Source organism: Gopherus flavomarginatus, chromosome 5, assembly GCF_025201925.1.
Source record: "Gopherus flavomarginatus isolate rGopFla2 chromosome 5, rGopFla2.mat.asm, whole genome shotgun sequence".
NCBI lineage: Eukaryota > Metazoa > Chordata > Testudines > Testudinidae > Gopherus > Gopherus flavomarginatus.
In genome coordinates, this window is record NC_066621.1 from 38,074,086 (window position 1) to 38,089,174 (window position 15,089).

A 15,089-nucleotide genomic window follows, 5' to 3' on the forward strand; every position below is an offset into this window, starting at 1 on the left:
TTAAGGTCAGAAAGGACCATTATGATCATCTAGTCCAACTCCCAGTGTCTCCACACACTCTGGGTACATGAGAGAGATTAAGAGAGCTTCAAAGCATGTCTACATTGCAGAAAGGAAAAATAACCCATTGCAGAGAGTCTTAGAGGCCAGGTCAATTGATTCTGCCTTTGTGTGACTTGCGCTATAGCGCAAAAAATAGCTATGTAGACATTCAGGCTCAGGTTGGAGTCTGGGCTTTGACACCAGGCGAGGTGGGAGGGTGATCAGATATTGCCATAGTGAACATGAGAGAGAGAGAGAGAGAGAGAGAGAGAGAGAAGGGTTTTATTTGTATCATTGTTCAGTAGACTGTTTCTCTCCTGAATGGTGATCTTTTCCAAACCCACTTGTGTTGCTTCTGATTCCCCGCTGAGTTATGCCAGTTCCATGCCACTGCCAGGGGCCAGAACAAGTGTCAGAGCTTCTTTCAACCATGATTTAACTACAGCCTCCCTTTGTTGACCTCTGCTGTTCATTCATACCTCCTTTAGTTATGTAAACACCCCCTCTGCGAATATTAACTTGGTTATCTCCAAAAGAATTGCTTTTGTGGAATTTACTCGGGGACTTTATTCCAAATGTGAGAGTTTGGTTGACTTGTCATAAATATATACTGGTTCCTAACTGATGATTTAATTATGGAAGGGTGCTAGTGCTGCAATGTAAGGCTGGTTTTCAAACACTTCATCCAGCTTTCTGCTCTATATCAGATTGTTGCAGAGTTCAGAGATTTATAGAACCATAGAGTTGGAAGGGACCACATGGGTTGTGTTCTAGTCTAACCCCCAGCCAAGATGCAGTGTTTGTTGTGTTTGACTAACCCAAGACTGATAGTGATCCAGCCTCCTTTTGAAAACCTCCAGTGAAGGAGATTCCACAACCTCCCTTGGCAGGTTTGTTCCTATGTCCTACTGCTCCGACAGTCAGGAAGCTTTTCCTGATTTTTAATCTAATCAGCTGTACTGGAATTTGAACCATCTGCCTCTTGTCCTGCCCTCTGCGGCAAGAGAGAAAAAAACTTTTCTCCAACTTTTTTATAGCAATGTTTCATGTATTTCAAGATTGCTATCATGTCCGTCCTTAATCTCCTCTTTTCCAAACTAAACATACCCAGTTCCTTCAGCCTTTGCTCACATGGCTTGCATTCCATCCCTTTGTCACTCCTTTCTGGATCCTTTCTAGTTTCTCGACATCCTTTCAAATGATGCCGAGCCGTAGAATGCCATGAAGAGATATTAGTAAATGCCATTGCTTGCTAAGGATGCAGACTGAAAATTCTGAAGTGATCTTTCTATTTTATTTTAATTTTCTTCAAAAGGAGTAAAATCTTGGCAATTATACAGACTCACATGAAATTAGTTTAAGTTTGCAAATGTCACACAACCAGAACAGCAAGACTTGGCTTTTGTTCTTGGTTTTCTTCTGTATTTCACAATGGTGGTATCCACCTCCCAGTCCCCTTCGGTAAATCTTGAATCACAAACTGTACCTTGGCTGTTTTTCTTTCTTTTACCCCAACAGGATCTGGAATATATGGCGCATGGCAATCACACTGGACTCTCAGTGTTCATCCTTCTAGGATTCAAAGGCAGTAGATCGCTGCAAGCTGTTCTCTTTGGGATGTTTTTGCTTATCTACAGCATGAGCCTAGCGGGGAACCTCAGCATGATCTCTTTAATCAGGATCGAGATGCGGCTACACACCCCCATGTATTTTTTCCTCAGCAGCTTGTCCCTTGTAGACATCACTTACTCTTCCATTATTGCCCCTAAGGCACTGGTGAACTTCTTAGCAGAGAGGAAAGTCATTTCCTTTGCTGGGTGCGCCACGCAATTTTTCTTTCACTCCTTCTCCGTGAACTCTGAGGCTTCTCTTCTAGCTGTGATGGCGTATGATCGCTTCATAGCTATATGCAAGCCACTGATGTACATGCTCATTATGTCCAGAAAAGTCTGTGTTCAGCTGGTAGCGGCATCATACATTTATGCCTCCATTAATGCCATTGTGCACACAGGCTCTTTGTTCAGCCTGTCCTTCTGTGGTCCCAATATCATTGATCACTTTTTCTGTGACATTTCCCCACTCCAGAAACTCTCCTGCTCTGACACGCGCATGGGTAACACTGTGCATTTCGTCTTTGCCTCCGTAGCTGCATTAAGTACTATCCCGGTCATCATTGTTTCCTATATTTCTATCATGGTGACCATCTTGCGGATCCACTCCAACCAGGGCAGACGGAAAGCCTTCTCCACCTGCGCCTCCCACCTGATAGCTGTGTCCATACAGTATGGGGCTCTGTTCTTTATGTACTTACGACCCACATCCAGGAACTCATCAGAGTACGACAAAATGGTGGCCATTTTCTATACCCTTGTGATCCCCATGTTGAACCCCTTGATCTACAGCCTGAGGAACAAGGAGGTGAAGGATGCCTTGAGGAAGACAATATACCAGAAAATTATTCCTCACTGAATCTAACTGAGAGGCTGAGTTTCATGATTTAATAATAAATAGAAGTGAGAGGAGCTGGCCTGAAAATGGAACTTCTCTCAGATGGAAAACGTTGAGATTTCAAAAAAAAAAGAGTCATCCTAACTCAGGACAATATAGGATGATACTGAGTACTTTCCTGGAAGTCAGGGAGATCCCAAATCCTGGGTATTCAGGTAGTGACCCCCCCCTCCCTACCCATATCAGCACACCAGGCAGGCAGCCTGGAAAACTGGCCCCCAGGATGACTGCTATTTGAGTAAGAGTCTGAAATGAAGAGCTTGGAGTTACCCCAAAGGGAAACTGAGATGAGAGGCCACTTGCAGGGCTGCTTCAAAGCCACAAAGATACATTCAGGAGGAGGCCACACATATACAGACTGACTTATAATACATTACAGGAAGCCCGGTCTTCCTGCCTGGTTTCCTACCAGGCCAGGTACATGCTTGCTGGCTGATGAGCGGGTGTGCAAGCCGCCCTGTTCCTCCAAGCTCTCAGGCTCCCCAGCCTATCTGGTCCCTGGGATCCCCATCTTCCTTGGCAGCCAGTTGCCCAGGCTTCCTGTTTGCTGTGCTGATGGACTGGAGAATGTCCTGTATCCCCAGAATCTGAGACTTCCCTGACTTCTAGGATGCCCAGATTGTCCATTTCCTTAGCCACTGTTTTTTCTATATTCAATCTGCTTTATTTAGTCAGCTTTTAAAATAATTTCTCTCTGAAGGACTTTATATATTTGCTGCTCTTCTTCATGAGGTGCAGATAGGCTGAAATCATTCTGATTCAGTGTTATTTTCCCCCAGAATTAGGTATTTGAGTGAAATATAATAGTTGATCCTCTCTTTAGTAGTCACTGTGATCCAAATGATAGCACAAGAAGCAAGGCAGGAGAGAATTAGAGAATCAGAGTCAATAAGGGCAACTTCTCACCCCCCCCCCATGCCGATTGTGCAGCAGGCAAGGAATATAGCCACAGGAGGCAATGGCATACCCCCATTCAACATCCAGTCAGTCAAGCACTCCTTAAACATTGGTAATTATGTGTTAGACATAGAACTGGTCAGAAACCGCTATCCCTCTTCCTCAGAAAATTCCCACATTTCATTCGGAATTGTAAGAGAGAGCCAATACTTTTGGCATTTCCCACAAAAACGACAATTTGGAACAATTTCACTTTGGGACCATCAGGAGGTTTCATTCTGATATTGTCTAAACATTTCATTTTAATAAGGTTGAAACTCTGTTTCGCGAAGGTAAAAATGTATCATTTCAATAACGAAAATGTTTTGGTTCAACCTTATTTCTTTTTTTTTTTACTTTTATATTATATTAAACTATTAAATATAATATACACCTAGAACCTAAAATCTGGCAAGTCAAGTGTAAAAGTCTAATTAGGCAGCTGCAAAAATAATTTCAAGAGCAACTAGCAAAAGACTAAAAAACTAACAGTATTTTTTTAGGTACATCAGAAGCAGGAAGCCTGACAAAGAATGGGAGGCACTAGATGATTGAGGTGCTAAAGGACTACTCAAGGAAGATAGAGCCATTGCAGAGAAGCTAAATGAATTCTTTGCATTGGTCTTCACTGCAGAGGATGTGAGGGAGATTCCCACACCTGAGCCATTCTTATTATGTGATGGATCTGAGGAACCGTCCCAGACTGAGGAGTCATACAACTATCCACCCAAAATGGGGTCTAGATTAGCTGTTACCACTCAAGAGAGAGATCTTGGAGTCATTGTGGACAGTTCTCTAAAAACATCTGATCTAGCTGTAGCAGCAGTCAAAAGCTAAGAAAATGATAAGAACCATTAGGAAAGGGACAGATAAGAAGATATCATAAGGCCACTATATAAATCCATGGTACACTCACATCTAGAATACTGCGTGCAGTGTTGGTCAGCTCATCTCAAAAATATATATTAGCAGTGGAAAAGATACAGGGAAGGGTAACAGAAATGACCAGGGTTATGGAACAGCTTCCATAAGAGGAAAGATGAAAAGGATTGGAACAGTTCAGTTCAGAAAAGAGACAACGATGCAAGGGATATGACTGATGTCAATAAAATCATTAACGATATGGAGAAAGTGGATGAGGCAGTGTTATTTACCCCGGAAAATAATATATCCCCCTTCACAAAAGACAAGAATCACAGATCAGCCAAAGAAATTAATAGGAAGCCGCTAATGACTCCTGCCATGTTTACCAGCAGGTTAATTCTAATGGAGATATTTTGTTGCCCTCATGATAATTTCTTAAAAGTCCGGCTTAATCCATGTATCTATGACATCATTCCAAGAACCCAGGGTAACTAGACCGTATTTAATCTCACTATCCATGTCACATACAGGAGCCATAAATGGTTATGGGTCAACTCTCCCATCCTTCACATTGCAGCAAGACTAAGAAATGGTGCCCAAAACCTTGTCTCCAGCCCAAAATTAGGGTGCACCTATACTTCAAATACTAATGCCGCATAGGGTCGGTGCTGCACCTGTAGCACTTCAGTGGAGATGCTCACAACAGGGATAGGAAGGGTATTCCAATCTGTGTCATTAATTGACCTTCCCGAGATGCAGTAGCTAGGTTGACAGAAGGATTCTGCCATGGTCCTAGCACCATGTATGCTAGGGGATATATTGGCATAGCTACATCTCTCAGAGAGTGTGTGTGGATTTTTCACACTCCGGATAGACACTGACATTAGATAGCTACACTGACGTTAGTTTTCAGTGCAGATCAGCCCCTATACAGGTGGTAATAGAGTGAAATGATATGAAATATTTAAAAAGCAAATCTCTAGAGAGGGTGGGGGTAGTTATCAGGTGCTGCTTGTTAGACTCTAGGCTGACATGGCCATGGGCCCGGCAGAAGGGCCTTGCTAATCTCTCCGGGGGTTCTTAAGCCTTAGGTGAGACGCTTGTGCACATAGACTGGTTTACTTCTGAAAATCCTTTTGCTCCCATGCTGCACTATGTTTTTGCTGTTAAGATGAAACACAGGTGTGTGGTGGTGTTTTTTCTTAGAAAGCTGGTCACTGTGTTAATTACTTATCACAGCTCCCGAAGGGAAGACTGGCAGGCCCCACAGCCAAATGGACCAGATGAGAAGCACCTGTAGATACACAGGAGGCGATAACCTAAGAGTGGGAGAGTCTGGGGATTCCATCCCAGGACAGGGGAAGGCAAGAGTCCAAACATGTGAGGGAGTACACAAAATATTGTGAATACACGGATGAGACAGTTCCAAAGAACACTGTGATGGCCACCAGGTGGAAGATGCAGGTGGAGGAGGCATTGCACCAGTCCTCCATGGATTTGACCAAAGAGGGTTCAAGAGGCAGCTCAACTGTTAGCTCTTGACGTGTCTCATGTTGGCTACATTGCATTAGCCCAGATTGTCCTCACCACAGCGGCAACTGTGATAAAGCAGTGGGGGAAATAATGCACATATGACTCTTGTGACATCTTCAGAGATCCTTCAGTGGAAGAAATGTGCCAGACAAATACATGGAAACCATAGCTATCACTATCAAAATGGATCTTACCTAAGGGACAGATCAGCATTTAAGTTTATCCATCTTCCCATCACATGACATTTTAAAGCATCAAATTGAATAGTTTCCAAAGTATAAATAGCAAAACTATTAATGACACAGATGCCATCCAAACATGGGACATGTTATGTCATGTTACCAAGAGAGGAAATTTCATTTTGCTGCATTTACTGGCCCAAGCTGAATTTAGTTCTTCAGATATTTGTACAAGATGGGTAAATAAAAATCATTTGGAAAATGGACAAGCTCAGAGAATTTGCTATCCCCACCCCCTTTAAGAGCTTGATTTGCATCAGTGAAATCAGTGGGAGTTCTGCACTTGGCTTTTAAGGCATACTGGGTTCAGACCTAAATCATTACCACATGTTACAGGTTTGACTGAATTCAGTAATGCCAAATGTCTCGGCTTAATCATCTTTTACAAGTAAAAGATTATTAGTAACATATAAATGTGGCATAACAGAGAAAGAAAGTCTGTATATATTACCAACCCATCTGCATGGTAACAGTGCAGAGGTCAGACTGCCTTAAAATCTCAGCTTCATTGTGTCTCTATCTATACTAGAGTTGAGGATTTATTTATCTCTTACCCTTTGACATGTTTTTGAAAGTTTTTGCTAGGCTTGCACAGACTGGAAAGTAAACAAGACCACATGTATAACTAGTTTATTATCTATGCCACCACTATATTTGAGAAGTTGGCAAAACCTTAGAAGTATCCTCTACCAGTAAAAACTTGTTATAAAGCACACATTAGTGAGGTGTTAGCAAAATTATTTGTCTCATCCTTGTTCTCTGAGATTACAATAGTTCACATCTCCCCTTGGCTAAATAGCATAACATAATTAAAAATAGTTTTGGGTGATCTTAAGATGAATACAATTTATACTTCTTTAAACATACCTACTATTATATATAATATTGCATATGATATTGGGTAACACTATGAAATTAGATAGATAGATAGATAGATAGATAGATAGATAGATAGATAGATAGATAGTTGCAGGAGCCAAGCATAGGAGAATACCTAAAGGATCTCCAGTTGAATGTGTTTCTTTAGCCATGTGGAATTCCCCTGCTGTATACAGAGCAAGGGTCATGCAAAGATTACGTAATCTAACAACAGTACAGTTTCAGCATCAATATAAAACATTCTAAATACAATGTACTATACCTATTCACTAATTTCTTATTGTGGTTACATCACATCTCCTTTTTAATTGCACTTATAGCTGCAATAACAAACAAATTCCATGCTTTCATTAATATATTTTGTCTGCTTGAGTTGAATGCATCTATTTTCTATTAGTTAGCAGAAGGCAATTTACATTGCTGGTTCATGATTCTGTCTGTTTGACAGGTTTCCTATTTCCACATTTTTGTGTTATATGAGCCAGCTGCACAAACATTGACAAAGTCCATCATTTCTTCTCTGATAACTATTCCTGCTGCATTTAGTGATTTAAGAACTTTGAGAGATGGTTTGTCTATTGTGCCTCTGACCTGGCTGGACAGAGAGTGGGGCCTGGCCTTCATCCAGTCAACACGTCTCTTGGAAATGGTCATTTGCCATGTGACATGGGTTCTCCTAGGGTAATTACTGATCAGGCCTGATCTAAGTCTGCTGTTGTTGTGATTCTTTCTTTAAGTCTGAGGATCAAGTCCTTCAAATGGTTGGTTGTGTTTTTTTTTGTTTTGTTTTTTGTTGTTGTTGTTTTTTGTTTTTTAAAGTTTCTGCTCCCATTTTAGGCAAATATTTCTATTCTGGAAATCAATGAAGAGTGTGCTTAAATCCCCCAGAATTCAATGAGATTTAATCACTTCATCAATGTCAAGCATATACTTAATGGATTCACTAGATAGAGATGGGTGCGAGCAATACCTAAGGGTTTTCCAGAACTGGGACCTTTATTTTTAAGAGCTCTAGTCTGGTAAAATGGGAAATCTTTCCGAACTGGCAATACACCTCAAAAGAGGAGAAAGCTTTGAGTGTACATTTCGGGACAGACAGTTCAACATGTCCAGCAGCATCTATAATTGGAGGCAGATGTTCAGAGGTGCTGGGCTTTCAGTTAGACACTGCAGTTAGGAAGCCCGAGTTATAGCAGTGGTCAGCACTCAACACTGAGATAAATAGTGCAGGTCTCAAGTGAATAATTTAGGTCCCTAAGTGGGAGCAGAGACCTTTGGAAAAGTTACTCTCGTTTGGGTTCTGAAAAGTTAGCTATTGGATACAGAGCTTTTTGGAAAAATCTGGGCAATATTTTTTTTTGAAATGAAAGAAACATATTTGGTTATTCCTATAAAGATAACGACACAGAAAACTCACTTCTCCTTCTCACTCCCATTTATTGATTAAACATCATGTCTAACATTTACTCCAAGGAAAAATCTTCTTTTCTATCATCCTCCAAAGACCTCTTTCACCTCTGTTCAGAGGGGTAGCCGTGTTAGTCTGCTTCAGCAAACACAACCGGAGTCCTGTGGCACCTTAAACACTAATACATTTACTTGGGCATAAGCTTTCGTGAGCTGGAACCCACTTCATCAGCTTACGTCCAAATAAATGTTAGTCTTTAAAGTGCCACAGGACTCCATTTTTTTCACCTCCTGGTTCCTCAGGCTGTAGATCCAGGAGTTCAGCATGTGGATCACATGGGTATAAAACACAGAGGTGACCCTGTCTTTTTCCATGAAGTACTTTGAGCTGGGCTGTGAATATATAAAAGAGCCTGTTCCATAGAGGATGGTGATGGCCATCAGATGGGAGCTGCACGTGGAGAAGGCTTTGCTCCTGCCCTTCATGGGCTTGATCTTTAGAAGAGTGATCACAATGTACATGTAAGAGACGAGAATGATCAGGAGAGGAAATATTACAACCATAGCTGCACAGGTGAAATGAACAATGTCTGCAATGCAAGTGCCAGAGCAGGTCAGCTTCAGGCTGGGGGGCACATCACAGAAGAAATGATAAGGAAGTGCTATTTAATAAAACCTTGACTAACTTCAAGCCCAGTCCAGCCAAAGTGGAGTGAGTACCCAATAATCCAGGAAGAACTGACAGCTGTCTACAAAGCAGTCTGTCTCCTCTAAGAAGAAATCAACCACCTAAACAAATTTCAGCTCTAGATGTGTATACTAGGCCAAATTCTCAGCTGGATAACTCTGTGGAAGTAATTTACTTCATATAATGAGGTTTAATTGGAAGGTTTCCCTTAGAAACTTTAGTGAAACAAACCACTGTCAACCTTTTAGGCAACCAAGCAACCATCAAGTATAAATTATATGTGGACATCCATGATACTAAAAGGGTTATTGCCGAGTAGGTAGAATGTGGCACAGAATGGCCTGGCATTATAAAAGTGGTTTTAAAATGCTTCAGCTTGGCCATTGGGACAAGTCCTTGTCTCTAACTAAAATCCTGGAAGGAAAAGCCGGTACACATGACGAGAGTTCACCCAAATATTAAGTGGTTGAAAGGACTCAAAGTTTCAAGATATAGAGAGATTTAAAAAAAATAAAAATAAAAAAAAAAGAATGCTTTTTTCAAGCACTCTTAATTTTAGGATTTGACTCACGGCTTTTGAGCACCTGGGGATGGCAATGTGCCCTTAGCACAAACTGGTGCCTGACTGGGAGCTGATCTGCTGTGACCATCTGCATATTCCCTGGGGTGCCCTTCTGGTGGTTGTTGGGTGCCCAGCTCTTTGGAAAATCCAGGGCTGCTGACAGAATTTCTGGGCCCCTGGGGAAACTGTGTGTGAGGGAGGCTCCAGCCCCCCGGAAGGGGCAGGGCCTTAGGCAGAAGGGCCGGGGCTGGGGGCTAGCCCCCCCGCACCCCAAGTTGCCTTGAGCGTTGCCTGGGGCTCCAGTGGTGATTACCGCTGCCCCTTTTGCACTCACATCACACTCATTGGCAGCTCTGGGTGCCCCACTCTGCTACTGGCCCGACCAGTGATTAAATCACTGTGATATAGAGTGGCATGGAGCCCACCGCACTGCACCATTCCTGTGACTTAATAGTGGCAGGGAGCTTCCTGCCAGCACTACCCTGGCAGCAGCAGTGGCCCTGGGAGCCCTGGGCCCTTTTAAGTCACCAGAGCCCGTAGTCTGCCTTCCTTGCCTGCCTCCCCCCCTCTGGTCACCAGCACTGGGAAAATCTACCTTCCTTTCTTCCTTTTCATGGAAAGTGCGCACATTGGGTTATTCACAGAAATCAAGCTAACAATACAGAGATATCAGTCCCTGTCTTTTCTTCCCTCTATTGAATTAAAGCCATATCCAGTTTTTGCATTTACAGAGAAAAAACCTTCCTCTCTCTTATCCTCCTAAAGGCCTCTTTGACTTCTTTATTCCTCAGGCTGTAGATCAGGGGGTTCAGCATGGGGATCACCAGGGTATAAAACACAGAGATGATATTGTCTTGATCCATGGAAGACTTTGAACTAGGCCGTAAATACATGAAAGAGCCCATTCTGTAGAAGATGGTGACAGCCGTCAGGTGGGAGGCGCAGGTGGAGAAGGCTTTGCATTGGTCCTTAGCAGAGTTGATCCTTAGGATAGTGACCATGATGTATATATAGGAGATGAGGATAATCAGGATGGTATTTGATACCAGCATCATCGCACAGGTGAAATGAACAATGTCTATGATGAGGGTGTCAGAGCAGGACAGCTTCACAAGAGGGGGCATATTGCAGAAGAAATGATTGATATAAGCATTACAGAAGGACAAATGGAACATAAATGCAGTTTGCACCATTGAATTCAGATAGCTCATGAAATACGACCCCAGCACCAACACCATGCAAAACCGCTTGGACATGATGATAGTGTAGAGCAATGGGCTGCAGATAGCCATAAAGCGATCATACGCCATCACAGTCAACAGACAGCATTCGCAAGAGATGGCGATGCCGAAGAAGAAAAGCTGCACAGTGCATCCAGTGAATGAAATGACCTTGCTCCTTTCTGCAAAGGTCATCAGCGTGTTGGGAATTATGATGGTGGAGTAGCCAACATCTAAGAGGGCCAGGTTGCTGATGAAAAAGTACATAGGGGTGTGAAGTCGGGAGTCAATCCTGATTAAGTTGACCAAGGGGAGGTTCCCCTTTAGGATCAGCAAGTAGATCAACAGAAACACTACAAAGAGGGTGACCTGCAGCTTCACGTTGTCTGTGAATCCCAACAAGATGAACTCAGTCACCAGAGTGTGATTTCTCTCTCTCATTTATCCCAGATGTGCTGTCCTTGGCAGGTGAGAAAAGAGAGGTGTACACTGAAAGAGGAGACAAAAAAGGCCTGTAGTCAGTGCATAAGTCTGAAGATATTATAACTATTAAATATACCCTATTCTTCTCTGGATCACTGTAGTGACTAGACCGTATTGAGATGTAAGAGTCTGCTACTGGCTTCAGGCTACACACAGGTGGGATTTTTAGTTCTGGCAGTAGAAGCTCATACTGTTGAAGTCAGAGCCGTAGTTCAATCCCCATTGCCAACACTAAGTAACAACCAACACAGATTTGTCAAGAAGAAATCATGTCAACTCAATCTAATGTCCTTCTTTGACAGTGTAACCAGCCTAGAAGATGAGGTGAAGCAGTAGATATGATACAGATTTTAGGAAGGCTTTTGACACAGTCGCACGTAACATTTTCATAAGCAAACTAGTACGTCTGTCAAACAATTAAAAAAATAATGGTGAGATAAAAAGTAATTGCATTTAATTGCAGATTTAACAACAATAGAACACCATTTACTTAAATATTTTTTGATGTTTTCACCAATATATTGATTTCAGTTACAATACAAAATACAAAGTGTATAGTACTCACTTCATGTTATTATTTTATTACAAATATTTGCACTGTAAAAGATAAAACTGTATTTTTCAATTCACCTCATACAAGTACTGTACTGCAATCTCTTCTTCACTGTGAAAGTGCAACTTACAAATGTAAAATTGTTTTTACATGGCTTCACTCAAAAACAAAACAGTGTAAAACTCAGAGCCTACAAATCCACTCAGTCTTACTTCTTGTTCAGCCAATCACTAAGACAAACAAGTTTGTTTATATTTACAGGCGATAATGCTGCCTGCTTCTTATTTACAATGTCACCTGAAAGTGAGAACAGGCATTTACATGGCACTGTTGTAGCCAGTGTTGAAAGATATTTACGTCCAGATATGCTAAACATTTGTATGCCCCTTCATGCTTCCACCACCATTCCAGGTTAGGTTAGTTTTGAGGGGAAAATTCTCTAATTCTAAGGATAGGTAAGTATTGTCATAAGTCTCCAAGACAAGTTATAGAAAACTCAGAATCTGAGACCATAACCCACATCAAGGAGCTCTACCATTGACCAATGGGAATCTTTGCATAACAAGCTTCTACTCAGTGTGAGAAAGGATATGACACATGGACACATACATTTCCTACTCCAGAGCCCATTTGCAGTTCCCATCCCAGTGGAAGAGTTCTCTGCCTGCACAAGGCACCAAACATACTAATTCCCAGATCTCTACACTGGTCTCTCAGTGTGTGCCAGGTGCATGCACCAACCATGCATCTCTCCTGCTCCCATCCATGATCCCAGAGCTGTGTTCTGTGCCATACACTGACTGCACCTGGTCTGTGCACTATGCCGCACACTGAACGTGCCCCGAATGTGCCTGTAGCATTGCAACTCAGCCCTTGTTGAACTTGTGCCATGCAGATCACATATCCAGTCCGTATCCCAGCACTGTGTGCATGTGCCACTCATCGAGCATGCCCATTCCTGGTTCCTTAGTCTGCTCTCATTGATGCACGCTCAGCTCCCAGCTACAATCCCAGAGCTATGTACTGTACCATGCACAGTTCTCAGCTCCTCATCCCGTCCCTGTGCTGGTGCTGTGCGTTGAGTGAATTTGTTCCTTGTGGCTGGCACAGACCCTGTTCATCATATTGAGTGCTGCCAGGCAGGCGTTCAGTGAGCCTATCCCAACAGAGAGGTGATTTATCCTGGCTGGGACTCTTACACTTGCCTCTCCGGTGTCATTTTCTGTGTGGCATCAAGGCTCTCCATCACCAACCAGGCATCATAACTCTGACCCAGCACTGGCCACCAAACTGTCTCCCACCTACACGTTGGCAGATAGCTCTATGGCACTGGGGGGGGGGAATGTCTGTGGAGGGCTGGACATCCTCTAAAGTGACCAATCCCGCTCATGCTTCCAAAGATGCTTCCTTGCGGTCCCAAACATTGAGCAGAAAGGCACCTTGAGAGCACCAAGGTGGACAGCACACAAAATACCAGAGTAAAGGGTTGGGACACACAGTCCTTTGCTTCTAGGGACAGCACCTGTGCCCTTAAGTCACCAAGGGAGCACACTGCTTAGTGTGTATCACTCAGTAAGGAGCTGATCCTAGGACAGTCCAATGGTATATGGTTTCTAACAGTCAGAGCCCAGTTTTGTTCCCTACCTTTGTAGTTCGCAACAAGGAGTCTGGGGAAGGTTTCAGGGTTTACTCCAGGCATGGCTGGCATTAGACTCGCTAGGGCCCAGGGCAGAAAGCTAAAGCCCCACCATACAGGACGGCAGCCCATGGCCCCAAGCCCCGGTACCCAAGGCTGAAGCTGAAGCCTGAGCAATTTAGCTTTGCGGAACCCGCTGCGGTATAGAGCTTCAGGCAATTTTATCCCCTAATGCTGGCCCTGGCTTTTCTATGCAGAAATACAGTTGTTGTGGCACAGCTGGGCTCTGGAGCTTTTATGGTATGTTGGGGGGCGCAATGATTCAGAAAGAAAAAAGTTGAGAACCCCTGCCCTGGCTTCTCAGGAATCTCTTAACCGAATTACCCCAAAATAGCACCACCAGCTCTACTCCAAACTGCCCTGCAGCATATCACTTTGGAAATCAATTTACAAATATATGTCGATTTTCGTACCCTGAAAATTATAAGCAGCTGATTTTAGGAAGGGCTGCATGGCTGGATCCTCAGAACGAAATGATCTCAATTTTATGTCTCAGATCCCATCTCTGGGTCAGTTCTACCATGTCACTTTCAAAGGCAACCCCCTGATGCGTACACATTTTGAAGCATCTTGAAAAATCAGCTCCTAAACCAGGAGCTTTGCTCTCAGGGCAGGGTCAGCTTCAGGGTTTTGCCGCCACAAGTGGTGGGGAAAAAAAAAAGTCATGATTGCAATTGGTGGCAATTCGGTGGCAGCTCCACCGCGCCGCTTTCTTCTTTGGTGACACTTCGGTGGCAGGTCCTTCCCTCCGAGAGGGACCAAGGGACCCACCGCCGAATTGCCTCCAAAGAGCTGGACGTGCCGCCTCTTCCCCTTGGCCACCCCAAGCACCTGCTTGCTGAGCTGGTGTCTGGAGCCAGTCCTGCCTCAGCGCAGAAGTTCCAAAAGAAACCTCTGCAGAATGGAACTAACATCCACACACAGGCTAAGGAAGTTGCCAAGGCCAGGACTGAAGCTCACAGCTGAAGAGTGATGTTAGGACTCGATGAGCACAGACTGTCGCCCTGAGCCAGCCTGAGTATCCCACAATGCCTGCCAAGCCCAGGTTTGGGGTCAGGTTTGAGCCCAAGTCCCCTTCAGTCCACACTCAGCGCAGTCTGGCTGGGGTTAGCAAGAACTCAGAACCGTGGGGCTGTATCTCGAGAATTCCAAGCACAAGGGACTATCCGTTTGTACCTTGCCCTTGGCTTCCAGCAGGCATTGCAATTTTCAAGACATCCCAAGCAAGCACGCTGATTGTAAAGCACTTACAGAAACCAGCTCTTAAACAGCAGACAAGTCCCATCATTAAGTATACCAGAGCTACCACTCTTACCTAAGCAGTCACTTGTGTGTCCCAGATTACTTGAGGCATCAGTGTGACTTTCCTCATCATTGTGTTACTGTGCAAAAGGATAATAATAATATATGAACTCTTCAGACAGTCCATTCTCCAGGTGAATTGCCTCCAAATAAGAACTATTTCCACATGCAAAAAAA

General features: G+C 43.5%; 2 protein-coding genes across 2 annotated transcripts; one reads left to right on the top strand and one right to left on the bottom strand.

Moving 5' to 3' along the window:
* The first annotated feature begins 1,569 nt into the window (after positions 1-1,569).
* Positions 1,570-2,520, top strand: LOC127052640 (olfactory receptor 1020-like). Its single transcript, XM_050956520.1, has one exon. The coding sequence runs from the start codon at positions 1,573-1,575 to the stop codon at positions 2,509-2,511; it is 939 nt and encodes a 312-aa protein (XP_050812477.1). The 5' UTR covers positions 1,570-1,572; the 3' UTR covers positions 2,512-2,520.
* A 7,863-nt stretch (positions 2,521-10,383) lies between these two features.
* LOC127052567 (olfactory receptor 1019-like) lies at positions 10,384-11,319 on the bottom strand. Its single transcript, XM_050956393.1, has one exon. It carries the CDS (start codon positions 11,317-11,319, stop codon positions 10,384-10,386), a length of 936 nt encoding a protein of 311 aa, XP_050812350.1.
* Between the last annotated feature and the right edge of the window lie 3,770 nt (positions 11,320-15,089).